The sequence below is a fragment of the Mustela lutreola genome, chromosome 6, assembly GCF_030435805.1.
Source record: "Mustela lutreola isolate mMusLut2 chromosome 6, mMusLut2.pri, whole genome shotgun sequence".
In the NCBI taxonomy this organism is placed as follows: Eukaryota; Metazoa; Chordata; class Mammalia; order Carnivora; family Mustelidae; genus Mustela; species Mustela lutreola.
Window position 1 is genome coordinate 58,821,929 of NC_081295.1, and position 14,062 is coordinate 58,835,990.

The 14,062-nt window shown below is 41.2% G+C and overlaps 2 protein-coding genes across 10 annotated transcripts in view; one reads left to right on the plus strand and one right to left on the minus strand.

Moving 5' to 3' along the window:
* PLAGL1 (PLAG1 like zinc finger 1) overlaps positions 1–4,158 on the plus strand; it is a 109,885-nt gene extending 105,727 nt beyond the window's left edge. For all 9 annotated transcript variants that reach the window (XM_059177349.1, XM_059177351.1, XM_059177354.1 and 6 more), the window contains one exon: positions 1,813–4,158. In XM_059177349.1, coding sequence (XP_059033332.1) covers positions 1,813–3,052 — 1,240 coding nt within the window. In that variant the 3' untranslated portion in view covers positions 3,053–4,158. The remainder of the gene's footprint in view (positions 1–1,812) is intronic.
* Positions 4,159–5,786: 1,628 nt separating this feature from the next.
* ZC2HC1B (zinc finger C2HC-type containing 1B) overlaps positions 5,787–14,062 on the minus strand; it is a 45,340-nt gene continuing 37,064 nt past the window's right edge. The window contains exons 6-8 of the mRNA XM_059177366.1: positions 13,827–13,935; positions 6,470–6,554; positions 5,787–5,989 (exon numbers count right to left, since the gene is read on the minus strand). Coding sequence (XP_059033349.1) covers positions 6,484–6,554; positions 13,827–13,935 — 180 coding nt within the window. The 3' untranslated portion in view covers positions 5,787–5,989; positions 6,470–6,483. The remainder of the gene's footprint in view (positions 5,990–6,469; positions 6,555–13,826; positions 13,936–14,062) is intronic.

Below are 14,062 nucleotides of genomic sequence, written 5' to 3' on the forward strand. Positions count from 1 at the left end.
AGAATGGGGTTGTTTGCCCTCTAACTAGGCTTGGCAAACCCCATCTGCACTGTATTTCAGTATGCATGGGACTTGGAGCCACAGCATCCTTTCCCATCTCTCTGATGCCCAGAACACTGGTTCCTGTCCCTCCACATTGTTTGTGCCATGATATCTATCCCTGTGTTTGTTGAGCTCTGGTGTCATGGAGGGAAAGGATAGGCACTTCTTTTCTTTTTATGCCCTGCAAAGAGTCAGCTAAGGCAGAGATACAAGGTGTTGGCTTGTTTTTTTAAATTTTTTTTTTAATTTTGAGAGTGACAGAGCACAAGCAGGCAGAGGGAGAAGGAGAGGCAGACTCCCTGATAAGCAAGGAGCCTGATGCAGGGCTCAATCCCATGACCTGAGCCAAAGGCAGATATTTAACTGCGCCACTGAGGTACCCCGGTTTTGCTTTATTTTTAGGGAAATGACAGTTTGGCTTAACTCATTATATTTTTGAACTGGCTCTTGTAGATCCCTTACCCATTCTACCTCTAGCAAAGGAAAAGGAATGGACAAGCTAGGGTAGAAGGTTGGGTGAAAGGTATAATTAGTACACTTTTGACTTAAATCTTTTCCTTACAGAAATGAGTTGTTAGGAATTCTTTTGTATCCAAAGCCACAAGTTCAGTTGCATCTCAGAGGCATGCAGCCCCATCTCCAGTTCTTCAACATCAGCCTACTTCCTGAAGGTCACTGGTAATTTCATTGGCAGTTCAAAAAGACTTTCTCTATAACAGTTGAAAGTTTTTCTTTGAGCTTCCAGGACAAGCCATAGTCATCCTAGTTGATCTGAAATTTCAGAATACCTGTTTTATATCTGTAAAGCACAAACCCGTTCTGGAAAACCATCACAGTTCCATTTTCTTTTGTAGTTCCACTGGTTTCCTAAAATCTAAATGCTTTTGGTTTTTAAAGACTCAGTGATAGGAGGAAATCCCAAGTTCAATTACAACTTTAGTCATCCTTAAAACTTTAAAAATGTCCATTTTAATAAATAAGTGTATCATAAAATGCCAAGTCCTGTAAGTTTTCCTTCCAAAACAGTGTCCATAATTAAAACTTGTGGCTTGCAGGTACAACATAGGTTGCTTCACACCCATTTTGACAGTTCACTCTTTTAGGTATTCTGTGTTTAGAGCCTCTGGAGCCAGGGGCTCCACACCTCTGAGATGAGAGCGGATAGAAAAGTACTAACTAGAAAACCCGAGACTGAAGCGTAAGGATCTCCTGGATCTCACGCTCCAAGCACAGGTCGTGGGTGGTACTCTGAGTCCAAGTGAACACTCTCTGAGAATACGGATTAAAATTTTCAGTGTTATTTCTGTGGCCTGAACTTTTTGTCTCAATTGGTAAAGACCAAGAGGAGTTATACTTATAGGAACAGAAACCTAAAATCTGGGAAGGGGGCATGAGGGGGCATGGGGTTCTATATAGAAGGTAAATTGGGTCACTTTTGAAAATGCAGTAATTTCCAAAGAGCCTTCTTGGAAAATTACCTATTTTTCAATGTGTTTAGAAATCTTTGTATAGATGAGGAAGATAGGTTCTCAAAGAATATTTTTTTACAGGTTTGAAAACTATTAGACCTCTAATGCCTTTTTTTTTTTTTTTTTTTTTTTAAGAATATAAAGTTGTATGTCTGTAGAATCTGGAAAACACAGAAAAGCTCTCTTTTAGATGAAAATCTCTTATGCCAGCACCTAGAAAATCCATTAATAATAGCATCCCCACACGCTTGACTATTAAAACAAACTGAGTCTATTAAGAAATTTTTCCTTCTGCTCCTAGGCACATGGCTACCCATTCGCCCCAGAAATCTCACCAGTGTGCTCACTGTGAGAAGACATTCAACCGGAAGGACCACCTGAAGAACCACCTCCAAACTCATGACCCCAACAAGATGGCCTTTGGGTGTGAGGAGTGTGGGAAGAAGTATAACACCATGCTGGGCTACAAGAGGCACCTGGCCCTCCATGCGGCCAGCAGCGGCGACCTCACCTGTGGGGTCTGTGCCCTGGAGCTAGGGAGCACAGAAGTGCTGCTGGACCACCTCAAAGCCCATGCTGAGGAAAAGCCCCAGAGCGGAACCAAGGAAAAGAAGCACCAGTGCGACCACTGTGAGAGATGCTTCTATACCCGGAAGGACGTGCGGCGCCACCTGGTGGTCCACACCGGCTGCAAGGACTTCCTGTGCCAGTTCTGTGCCCAGAGATTTGGGCGCAAAGACCACCTCACTCGACATACCAAGAAGACACACTCACAGGAGCTGATGAAAGAGAGTCTGCAGTCTGGAGACCTTCTGAGCACCTTCCACTCCATCTCTCCCCAGTTTCAATTGAAGGCTGCCCCGCTGTCTCCTTTCCCTATAGGAGCTCCTGCACAGAACGGGCTTGCAAGTAGCTTGCCAGCTGAGGTACACAGCCACCCCCACAACCCCGCGGATCAAACCGCCCAGCCTGTACAACCGCTGCCAGAGCCCCTGGTCCCCCTCCACCCCGTAACAGCTCCTAGCTCTCCTCCCCCACCCCTCCAGAATCACAAGTACAACACCAGTTCTACCTCATACTCCCCACTTGCAAGCCTGCCCCTCAAAACAGATACGAAAGGATTTTGCAATATCAATTTGCTTGAGGACTTGCCTCTGCAAGAGCCTCAGTCACCTCACAAGCTCACCCCAGGTTTTGATCTGGCTAAGGGAAGTGCTGGTAAAGTAAGCCTGCCCAAGGAGCTAACTGCGGATGCTGTGAACCTAACAATACCTGCCTCTTTGGACATCTCCCCCCTGTTGGGCTTCTGGCAGCTGCCCCCGCCTGCTACCCAAAATGCCTTTGGGAATAGCTCTCTCACCCTGGGGCCTGGGGAGTCTCTGCCCCACAGGTTAGGCTGTCTGGGGCAGCAGCAACAAGATCCCTCACTAGCCATGAGCACCATGAGCCTGGGGCAGCTCCCCCTTCCTCCCATCCCCCACGTTTTCCCAGCTGGCACCGGCTCCGCCATCCTGCCTCATTTCCATCATGCATTCAGATGACTGGTTTTCAAAGCATACTTTTCTTATTCTGGAAGGTGTTTTAAGAAGCATTTTAAACATCAGTTATAATAATACAAGGAAAGATTTGGAAAGCAGGACTGGGAATATGGCTTATTCAGTGATGACTGGCTTGAGATGAGAAGAGTTCTCGAACTGCATGTATTGTGCCAATCTGTCCTGAGTGTTCATGCTTTGTACCAAATTTAATCAAGTATTCTTTAATGGAACTGCAAATATTGTCATAACCGACATCCAAACGAGGGCTGCTATATATACGTGTTTGTCAAATCGAATTTAATCGTAAGCCATGATCATAATAATGTTAACTAATTTTATGTGGCACTGCCTAGTAAGGGAACTATGGAAAGGTTCGGATTTCTCCAAAATGGGAGAATTTTTAAAATAAGAAAATAACCTTTATACTGCATATTATAACTAGGCTGTGTATTTCTTTTCAGGGATTTTTCTACCTTCAGGGTTGGATGTAGTTTAGTTACTATTGCCATAGCCAACCTGTAGTTTTACAGAAACAATTTCTTGTGGAATAATAGTCTCCATTTTAAAAAAGCATTTTAAATGTAGTTTGAATAATTTCCACAAGATGCTACAATGTGAGTTATCACTTCATTTATCTTAAAGACTAAACTGGTTGTCAGTTACATCTGACAGGAAAAAAATATGTATCACTGTGTAACCAGGTTAAGTGGTAAAATAATCCAGGCGTCAGTCAAAAAAAGCATTTTGCTGACTTTAATATTGATTATATTTTTTAACAGGAATTTAAGAAACTATTACTGGAATTTAAAAAAAAATATATATATATATATTAAACAAGAATTTTCTTTGCTCTGTCTGGCTTAAAATACTACTCTGCTTAAGTATTATTTTTAATCACCAATAAATGCATTTTTAAATTCATCATTTAAGTCAATATTAGTTTTCTTCAAAAAGGTTAACATTTGCAATGTAATCTATGTCTTGAATTTGGTATCTAATGAGTTTTAAAAATATAAAACCTAACCTTTTTTAAAGCTCCTTTGTCTTTTGTGTTTAGAGGCTTTCTATATGAAGATATATCTTACATATAATAAACTCTACAAATCCTGCATACTGACTTGACTGATTTTTATATACAACTATACCCGCGGAACTGTGCATATGGAGATTAAACCACTTCCAGCTCCCTACCCAGCTCCCTCATGCCCCCTCCTGGTTGTTACTTCTCCCACAGAAACAACTCTTCTGACTTCTGCAGCATGTATTAGTTTTGAGCAAATTAGGATCTAAGGTGGAAGCTCATATGCTTAAATTCCTAACACTATTTATTTCTAAAAATTACTGATACAACATTTGGATCTTTCCATAATATTATGTAATTTATTTCTGATGTTTAATGTCAGAGTACTGGCTACTGGAGTTTTTAGTCTACCCTGGGCTACCACGTTCCAGTTTTAGAACTGTCCTTACCATTAATTTTTAGTACAAATTAGAAATTTGCCTATTCCTTATTGGGATTTCTTCCGAACATTATTTGTTAAGAACTCCTTGAATCTGTCACGCCTGGTTTCCCCCCCACCCCCCACCTCTAATGAGGGTGGGAGGGGGTGGAAGGAGGGAAGCCTTGAGTACCCGTGCCCATCAAAGAAGCCTGTTGGCCAATGTGAGAAACCCTGGCCCACAGGCCTTACCAGTGATGCCGAGGACCATGACAAGCAGCAGACAAGTGGCCTGGGGCTTGGTTTTAGTATGTGGAACTGATGTGGTTGAGCCTTAATGTACAGTTTAGGCTGGGGGTAGGAAAGGAGACAAAAGGATAAAGGTTACCTCTTCAAAGAAATCCACTGGGATAACTACCTCCATTCCTATACCCACTCTTACCTCTCTGAGAGAAGGTGATCTGCCAGAGCATAAGGAGTGAGTGAGTACTGGCTCACCTTAGCAAAATCTCCCTTCTATGAATCTCCCATTCATAGAAGCTTCTATAAATACTTTTATGTGGTTTAGTAGTCTTCAGTCTGTTCTAAGACATGTATTTCCCTGAGCATTAAACAGCATTAGGTCCCCAAAATACAGATCCTAAGAGTTTCAGGTGGTTGTGGTTGCTGCACTGCATGTGGGAATAGGTTGGGATTCTCCTACTTAAATTTAGACAGGAAAAATGGCTTAATTCCTAACCGAAATTCCCTGGGGTTAAGGAAAACAATACAAGTTCTTACATGAAAAAGCATAAGTATAAAGGACTCTACAAAAAGAATTTCTTTACCCTGAGGACAGCAAGAAGAAACAGTTGAGACACCACCTCCCAACAGAGCCATATAAACCAGTGGTGGAATGACCAGCTGGCTTCTGATTCAGCCATGATAAATAAATAGCCCGAGTCCACTTAAAAGCATCCTTCCCACAGGAGGGGAGGGTTATCCTAACCATCCCTCCATGTCAGTGTTTCCCCACAAGCCATGTGCACTGCTGTGAGACAATTCTTCATGGTATACAGATGGACACTTAAAATAGGAGCAGTTGCTGATTAAAGTTCATTAGAACCAAATATTTAAAACAGGATTTTAGGTTACATAGACTGAAGCTAGGTAAAACACAATTTTCCTAGCTAAGTAAATAATGCTAGTAAGTAAAACTCCAAAGACTGTTTTAGTAAAAGGTTCTAGCATCAAAGCAACATTTCTTTAAAAACCTATTAAATGTGATTAAAACAACAAAAAAATGCCAACCACTGTCATACAGGTTGATGTGTTGTTTAATATTGTTTTGAAAATTGTAAAGGGAGTAATGAGGAAGAAAAGGTGAATCTGGGTTTTACTTGTTCTCCATGATTTCTCAAGAAGAGTTGTAGGCTTATAAACAGCCATCTGCCTTTCCTTCCCCTTAGGTGGCATTCCTGGGTGCATAGCCATCCAGGCTAAGGTGCTCAAGGGAGACAGTCTGAAAACAAAAGGCATTTACTTTAGAACTTCATTGTTTCCACACTGAGAAAGTTAAATAATATAGGCATGTTTACATTTTTAATTGTTTTAACAAACTATCTACAATATCAAGAAAAGAAGTCTCCACAGCAGCCCTGATATTTACTATCTATCTCCGGGAACTGTCCCTTTTGAGGGAAAAGGGTTTGGACAAAGGGACACAGTGGTAGCTTCCAGGGCAAAATGAGGACTCATTCCCCTTTCCTGTTAAGCCCCATCAGAAGCTGAATATCATTTTCAAACTATATGTTTAACAAAAAGGGTATGTTCTAGGAGCACACATTTTACTAACTCAATTGAAGTCTTACCCAGATTCCTCTTTGGTTTGCCTGCTATGGTTTCATTCTCTTAAAGGCTTACTAACTGTATCTTTTACACATTCGATGATCAGGAACACCCAGATTAGAGGTTATTATTTATTTTTTTTCTTTTATCTTACCTGGCCTCTAGGAGTTAATCTTTTTTAGAAGATTTAGTAAATCCTTGTCTGAGTTTTGCTCCAGAAGCAGGGTCCACAGCTAATCCTTTGCAGACATAAACAGATTTGTTATTATGTAAAAGCAAACAGCAAGAAAAAAAAGGAATGATTATGAAATCCTCACATTGGATTCAAAAGTCTCTCTTCTTCCTTTTTGTTTTGTTCTATTTTGTTTTGTAGCTATAGACAAGCACTCAGTCTCTATCCTGGGCCAAATAATAAGAAAACAGTGTTGGTCTCAAGCACCTTCTTTCCTCTGCCCCTAGCCCTTCACTTACTCTGGATGGGCCCTTTGGATCACCATCTCGATGGCCCGCAGTTTAAACAATCTGACTCTCACCACCTCTCCCCTCTGCTATCCTGGCTTTCGAAATGTTCCCTGAGTATATCATGGCTTTACAGTTCTTTGCATGCTCTCATTCCAGAAAGAGTTTGATAAGCCTTATGGAAGCATGAGATGCCTTTCCTCCCAGGGGTTATTTACATAGCGATGGGCTCATTCCACAAACAGGATTCTTTTCCTTTGTGCCCAGCAGCACTATTAAGCATGAGGATGAAGAAGCTTACAGATAGAAGCTTGCCATACCATGGTCTGTTTTGTGCCACATGGTATGGGATAGGAGTCTCAGAGAAATCATTTTTTATAAAATAGAATAATTCCCCTCTGTCCTAGAGCCCTCCATTCTACTCAGTGTTTTATGAAGGGGAAGTCATCAAACCACCCAAGGAAATTATGAATCAAATTATCCAAAGACACAGGAATATAGTTTTCACTGTTCATTTTACCAGGAGATCTGCAAGTTTTAGGTCTCCCAAAAAATCAGCAGCTGACCCTCTGATGCTCATTATATTTGCTACATAATTAAATGAGCTAAGCAGGGGATGCTAGTATAGGTAAGATGCTCAGCTTCATCAAATCCAGTGGTTCCAGAAATAAAAGCAGAGCCCATCCCACTGAAGTGGTACAGTGCAGTTCACTAAATACATGATGCAACACAGCTCTAGAACCCAGAACTATATTCTCATCGGGATTTTGATCTCCGTATATAAGTATGGGAGGAGCTGTTGCTTGGCAGGACCTTCTCAGGAGATCCGTCCCTTGGGTATCTGAACCCTCAAGAAAAGAGCCACTAAAGAGAGATCCGCTGACTAGGTTATAAACTCACTTTCCATCTGGACATTAGAATCTTTGTGAGAATGAAGGAAGATCTACACCTTACTCCAAAACAACTATATATATGTAACTTACATATTACATCATATTACATAGTAAATATATTTGTAGGTTGTAGATGTTATAGGTAATTATTAAGCTATAAATGCATATCATCTTAATGTTTCCATGTCGGACCCAGTTTTTCCAAAGCAGATGAGGATCTGGCTGGCTCTACCCCATTCTATGGAATTACTTGAGCAAGCACCTTAGCCTTTATGTGCTTCCCTTGCCTATAAACTAGAAATCCAAATAGCACGTTTAGCCCTGTTGCCATTGTGAGGATTAAATGAGTTAATATATGTAGTGCTTTGAAGAGTGTCCAATGTAAATCTGGACTATCCGTGATAAAGGGAGTTACTTAGCGCAGCAAAAAAGTAGAAGCAATCTACTTGCTTGACACCAGGAAAAGAGCTAAATAAGTCATCTTGTGATACTGTTTTAAAAACACCACTGCTTCTTTTGCAATAGGGAAATCTTCAGAACGTGTTAGTGAAAAAAATCAGGATGTGTATAGGGCCTATAATCCTAAACTTTGGTAAGAGGGGGGGGGAAAAGAGTATAAAAAGAAAAAAAATGGAAGAGGATATTGGTGTTAACAGTGATCATGTCAAGATGTGGACTTCTGACTTTTATTCCCTTCACATCTTTTCTCCATTTTCCAATATTTTCTACAATAAGCATTCATATCTTACATGAAACTTTTCAGAAATCCTCTTTCTCAAAAGCATTTTTTGCAGACAAACAACATGGCTAGAAACAAGAAGTTCCCAGGCCACCACGATTGCCTAACTCACAGACCCGCGAGCGCCAGAGGATGCATGGGTCTGTTTTGATCACAGATAGTCTGGGCGCCTCACTGAGCCTTTATGGCTCCAGGGCCGGCCTTCCATTCTATAATTTATGTTCACACCCCAGCTCTTTCCTATGCCTTGGCCAAATGGGCCATGTGTTTCCAGAGTATGTCCTCTGCATTTTCATTTTCATAGCTTTATTCACTCCATCTTCAACTTTTCTCCACTGGTCAAAATCTATCTCATCCTAAAAGCTCACCCTAAAAGTCTCAACCTCTGTGAACCTCCTCTCTCTCAGACCGATACCTCCTCCATAAAGCCTCCTGGGCAAAGCTGATCTCTTTCTTTCTTGGTCCCCTTAGAATGTTTATTTCTGATTGTTAAAATATTCAGTATGATTGACGGTTTCTCTCCCTAGACTTCTAAGAATCTATGGGCATAAGAAACAACCATGCATAATAATCACGTGATGAATGAATGAACCCTCTGAACTTCCATGGCAGCTGTCAATCAACCTCACACAACCTCACATGCTTCCCTGCATCAGAGATCTTCCTGCACTTGCTTATCTTCTTATAAAACTCTAGAATGGGTAAGGATTGTGACTTACACACATGTACCTCCTCTAACTGTGAATTTAGGACAAAGGCTGTACATGGAAAGTACTACCTGTTTCTTTTACTCAAGAGAGTTAAGAATAAAAGCCAGAGTTTTAGGGAGTTAACTGCTAGTTAAATGAAAGACAGTAATGGGATTTATGTGGAAGGCAAGTGACACCAAGTGGCCTTAACTACTGATTATCAATCTAGAAATAGCAAAGCCTAGCAACTGCAATTTTTTAAAAAGACTCACATTACAAATAGATTAAGACTGAGCAGAACAGAAACAATGCCAGTAAGATGCAAATCTGGTGTACACATGAGCCTGTTCATATTAGTGAAAGGCAGTGCTTTTCACCAACCCTTAAATATTTTTGAGAATACACCCCCACAATATACTTCTTACATGTTCAATATGCTTTCTCCCCAGAATGACTCCAAATGAAATATGACTAATTTAAAGGCACACTAACACTGGAAACTTTATGTTTAAACAGAAGGTGAAGGGCACCTGGGTGGCTCAGTCAGTCAGGCCTCTAGCTCTTGAATTCGGCTCAAGTCACGATCTCAGGGTCATGAGTTTGAGTCCTACATTGGACTCCACACTGAGTATGGAGCCTGCTTAAGATTCTCTCTCTCCCCCTCTTCTTCTGCCCCTCCCCACCCTGCTCTCATGCATGCTCTAAAATAAATGAATCTTTAGAAAACAATAAATGGAAGCAGGTGAGGTTACAGGGAAGGCAAGAAATTAAATTTTAAAACCTGAAATAAAACAATCTTAATTGTTTTAATAAAACAATCTTAATCTCAATTCAGGTTTAAATCTTAAACCTGAAATAAAACAAAAACTATTTCTTAAACGTAATTAACATAATTCTAATTCACATGCCAGTATTTTGAGTGGGAAATTACAGAATCAAGATACCTACCCTCTCTCACATATTTCAAGTATTTATTGAACACCTCACATGTGCCTTGAACACTTCTAATAGGTATAGATACAGCAATACAACTAAAAATGGGCAAAGTCTACCCCTCCCAGCCTTCTGGACCCCATCCCATTCCATTCTGGTGATGGGAGAAAAGTATGTATTAGGTATTACGGTGGTGAATGCTATTAAATGAAACTACAGAAGGAATTGTGGAGAGCTTAAGTTTAAATGGAGAGGTTGAGGGGCCTCAATCTGAAGAGGACACTCAACAAAGAACTGAAGGGAGCAAGCAGTGCAGATTAGTGGGGACTGGTTTTCAGCTGAAGAGCAACCAGTGTATATGGGCCCCGAGGCCAGGAATGGCAGACCTCTTATGGTCAAGGAACAACACTGAGGCAGTGATGGTATAGAATGTGCCTTCTACTTAGCAACACCAGTGGTCCCAAATCACCATTACTAGTCAAGAGCAAACACAATACGAGTTTGCTTAAACCTACTGGCTCCTAATCTATTTTCTTATGTATCAGAATGGTGTCTCTATAACATTCTGTCTACTGTCACAAATGGGACACATCACAGGACGTGTCCCATATACTCGGATGTACCACATACTGGGACACAAGACTTCCGAATTCTAGTTTAGGATCTTTTCACTTAGGAAGGATCACTTGCTGCTACTTTTAAAAAGTTACTTGGTCCAAGGAAGAAATCTTCCTTTAATTTCAGCACTGTACCTGACACTGTCTTCTTCCATTCCCAATCTTTTTGCAAGTTTACTAGACCAGGGAATGAAGGTTCTCGAGTCCATTGCTATACTCGGATTGGACTTTGCACATTGACAGAGTTCTCTAATCACAGTGAATTAAGAAATATTACCCCTAGAGGCGCCTGGGTGACACAATCAGTTAAGCATCCAACCCTTGATTTTGATTCAGGTCATGATCTCAGGGTCATGGGATCAAGCCCCATGTCAGACACCACACTCACCATGGAGTCTACTTGAGATTCTCTTCCTCCCTCTGCCCCTCCACCCGATATTTTTTCTCTCTCAAATAAATAAATAAATCCTTTTTAAAAAAATTCCCTCCTTGGGGCATCTGGGTGGCTCAGTGGGTAAATAGTTCAACAAATTATGCTATAGCCATACCATGGAGCACTACTCAACAAAAAGGAACAAAATACTGATATGTACATGGATAAATATTAAAAACATTAACTGAGGGGCACCTGGGTGGCTCAGTGGGTTAAAGCCTCTGCCTTCAGCTCAGATCATGATCCCAGGGGCCTGGGATCGAGCCCTGCATTGGGCTTTCTGCTCAGCGGGGAGCCTGCTTCCCCCCACCTCTCTCTCTGCTTCCCTCTCTGCCTACTTGCCATCTCTGTCAAATGAATAAATAAAATCTTTAAAAATAAATGTAAATAAATAAATAGAAAATTCCCTATTGGCAAGTAAGCTTTAACCTCAAACTTAAATAAAGGAGGGTTTTTCACTGGAAGGGAAGCATTATAATATAATCTTTGAAAAGATAAGAAAAGAAACCATAATATAAAGAATTTGTCTTGGGCACCTGGGTGGCTCAGTTGATTAAGCAACTGCCTTTGGCTCAGATCATGATTCTGAAGTCCCAGGATCAAGCCCTGCACGAAGTCCCACAGCAGGCTCCCTGCTCAGCAGGGAGCTGGCTTCTCCCTCTGACCCTCCCTCTTCTCATGTTCTTTCTTTCATTCTCTCTCTCTCAAATAAATAAAATCTTAAAAAAAAAAAAAAATTGTCTCATGTGAAGGACACTAATCTTTATACTTTAGAAATATAGCTTAGTGAAAGTTTTACCAAATAAACTCATATATGATTTGAATTATTTTTTTCTAAGTGAAAACTAAAACCCCACTGTTAAGTTTTCATAGATCAGGGAAAAACTAATGATTTGGGTTTACAGGGCTATGGGGAATCTTATTAAGATGCTCCATTCCATTTTTACCCTATGACAACTCACGAGGAATTTAAAAACTAATAATAAAGGTTTCTGGTGACTTTATGGACTTTTGAGACTAGCAGTTCCTACTTTGGTTCTGATAACACCTTCAAAATAAGACACCTGACCAGAAGCATCAATACGGTCATGAGTTAATTCACATTGCCTTCACAGTGCCATGGTGATCACAAAGAATGCCACACTGATTACGGCAGCTCAGTGAAGAGAGGTAGCAATATAGATACCTCATTCAACCCTGTTGTTTACCAGTCCCGTGCCTGGAACAAATAACATCCTCTCTAAGCTTGTTTCCCTTTCCACAGATTAAAACATTTGGAAGCTTACTAGGAGGATAAAATGAAATGGGTCTAGCACACGGTAAGTACTATAATGGTGGTTAGGCCTTCCTGCTACTTGAAAGAAATTATTTAGTTCAGTAAGGAAACTTTCCCTTTCCTTTTTCTTCCCCAGCTTTATCAAGATGTAAGTGAATAGAACATCGTGTAAGTTTAAGGGGTACAATGTGATCATTTGATACACATATATATGTTAACAAATCTATTACCTCAAATAGTTACCTCTGGGGTGTGTGTTTGTGTGCATGTGTTTGTGCGTGTGTGCGCATGTGTACAGTGAGAACATTGAAGATCTACTCTCTTAGCAACTTTCAAGTATACAATACAATACTGCTATCTATTGTTACAACGTGTACAGGTCCCCAGCACTTGCACTTGGGAATCTGTACCCTTACACCATTGTTTCCCCCTCTCCACCCTTACCCATGGCAACCACCATTTTATTTCCTGTTTTTATGAGTTCAATTTTTCCTAGATTCTATATGTAAATGTGATCACACAGTATTTCTCTTTCTCTGTCTGAACTATTTCACTCAGCATAATGACTCCAATGCCCACCCACTGTTGTCACAGAAGGTAGAACTTCCTTCTTTTTATGGCTGTGTAATATTCCATTGTGTATACATACAACATCTTTAACCTTTCAACCAACAACAGACACTCAGGTTGTTTCCATATCTTGGCTATTTGTTTTCTTCTTATTTTCCACACAATACCTTACATGCTGTTATCTCCCATTTTTTAAAAAAGATTTTATTAATTTTTTTGACAGAGAGAGATCACAAGTAGGCAGAGAGGCAGGCAGAGAGGCAAGTGGGGGAGCGAGGGGAGGAAGCATGCTCCCCACTGAGCAGAGATCCCGATGCGGGACTCCATCCCAGGACCCTATGATCATGACCCAAGCCGAAGGCAGAGGCTTAACCTGCTGAGCCACCCAGGAGCCCCTGTTATATCCCATTCTTAACCTCTTTTCGATTTTACTAGACCAGAGCATGATGGTTTAGACCATGTTGCTGTAATGGTATCTGACTCTGTATGTTGACAGAGTTATCGAATCCTGAAAAACGAGGAAAGTTCCTTCTTGGCAAATAAGCTTTAACCTCAAATAAACCCACATATCTGTTGTTTTTTTTTTAAGTTTTATTTATTTATATGACAGAGATCTCAAGTAGGCAGAGAGGCAGGCAGAAAGAGAGAGGGAAGCAGGCTCCCTGCTGAGCAGAGAGCCTGATGCAGAGCTTGATCCCAGCACCCTGGGATCATGACCTGAGCCAAAGGCAGAGGCTTAACCCACTGAGCCACCCAGGCACCCCCTCACCCCCCGCACATATCTTTATTTCCAAAAGCAACATTTGATGTCAAACCTTTGCCAACTGCCAATGAATTCCAAAGCTGACAGTGGTTCCCTTCTGGTCCCTCATTTGATAGCTGGCATGCTTACTCCAACTCACCTGGTCTAGGTGGGGCCACATTTGGGGCCCCCAGGGCTCTGTTCTGCAGCAGGGCTCCCACAGCACTGGTTACAGTTGGCTCTTTTTTTGGATTCATCTGAGCCTTAGCCTACAGAAAGAGCAAGTCAGAGGGGGGACAACTTTGTAATCTCAGGTAGCTCACAGGAGGTAAGGCTGTTTCCACTTAGCCAGCAGCAGGCTGGAGTCATCACCAGGACCCGCTGCACCCAGGGGAA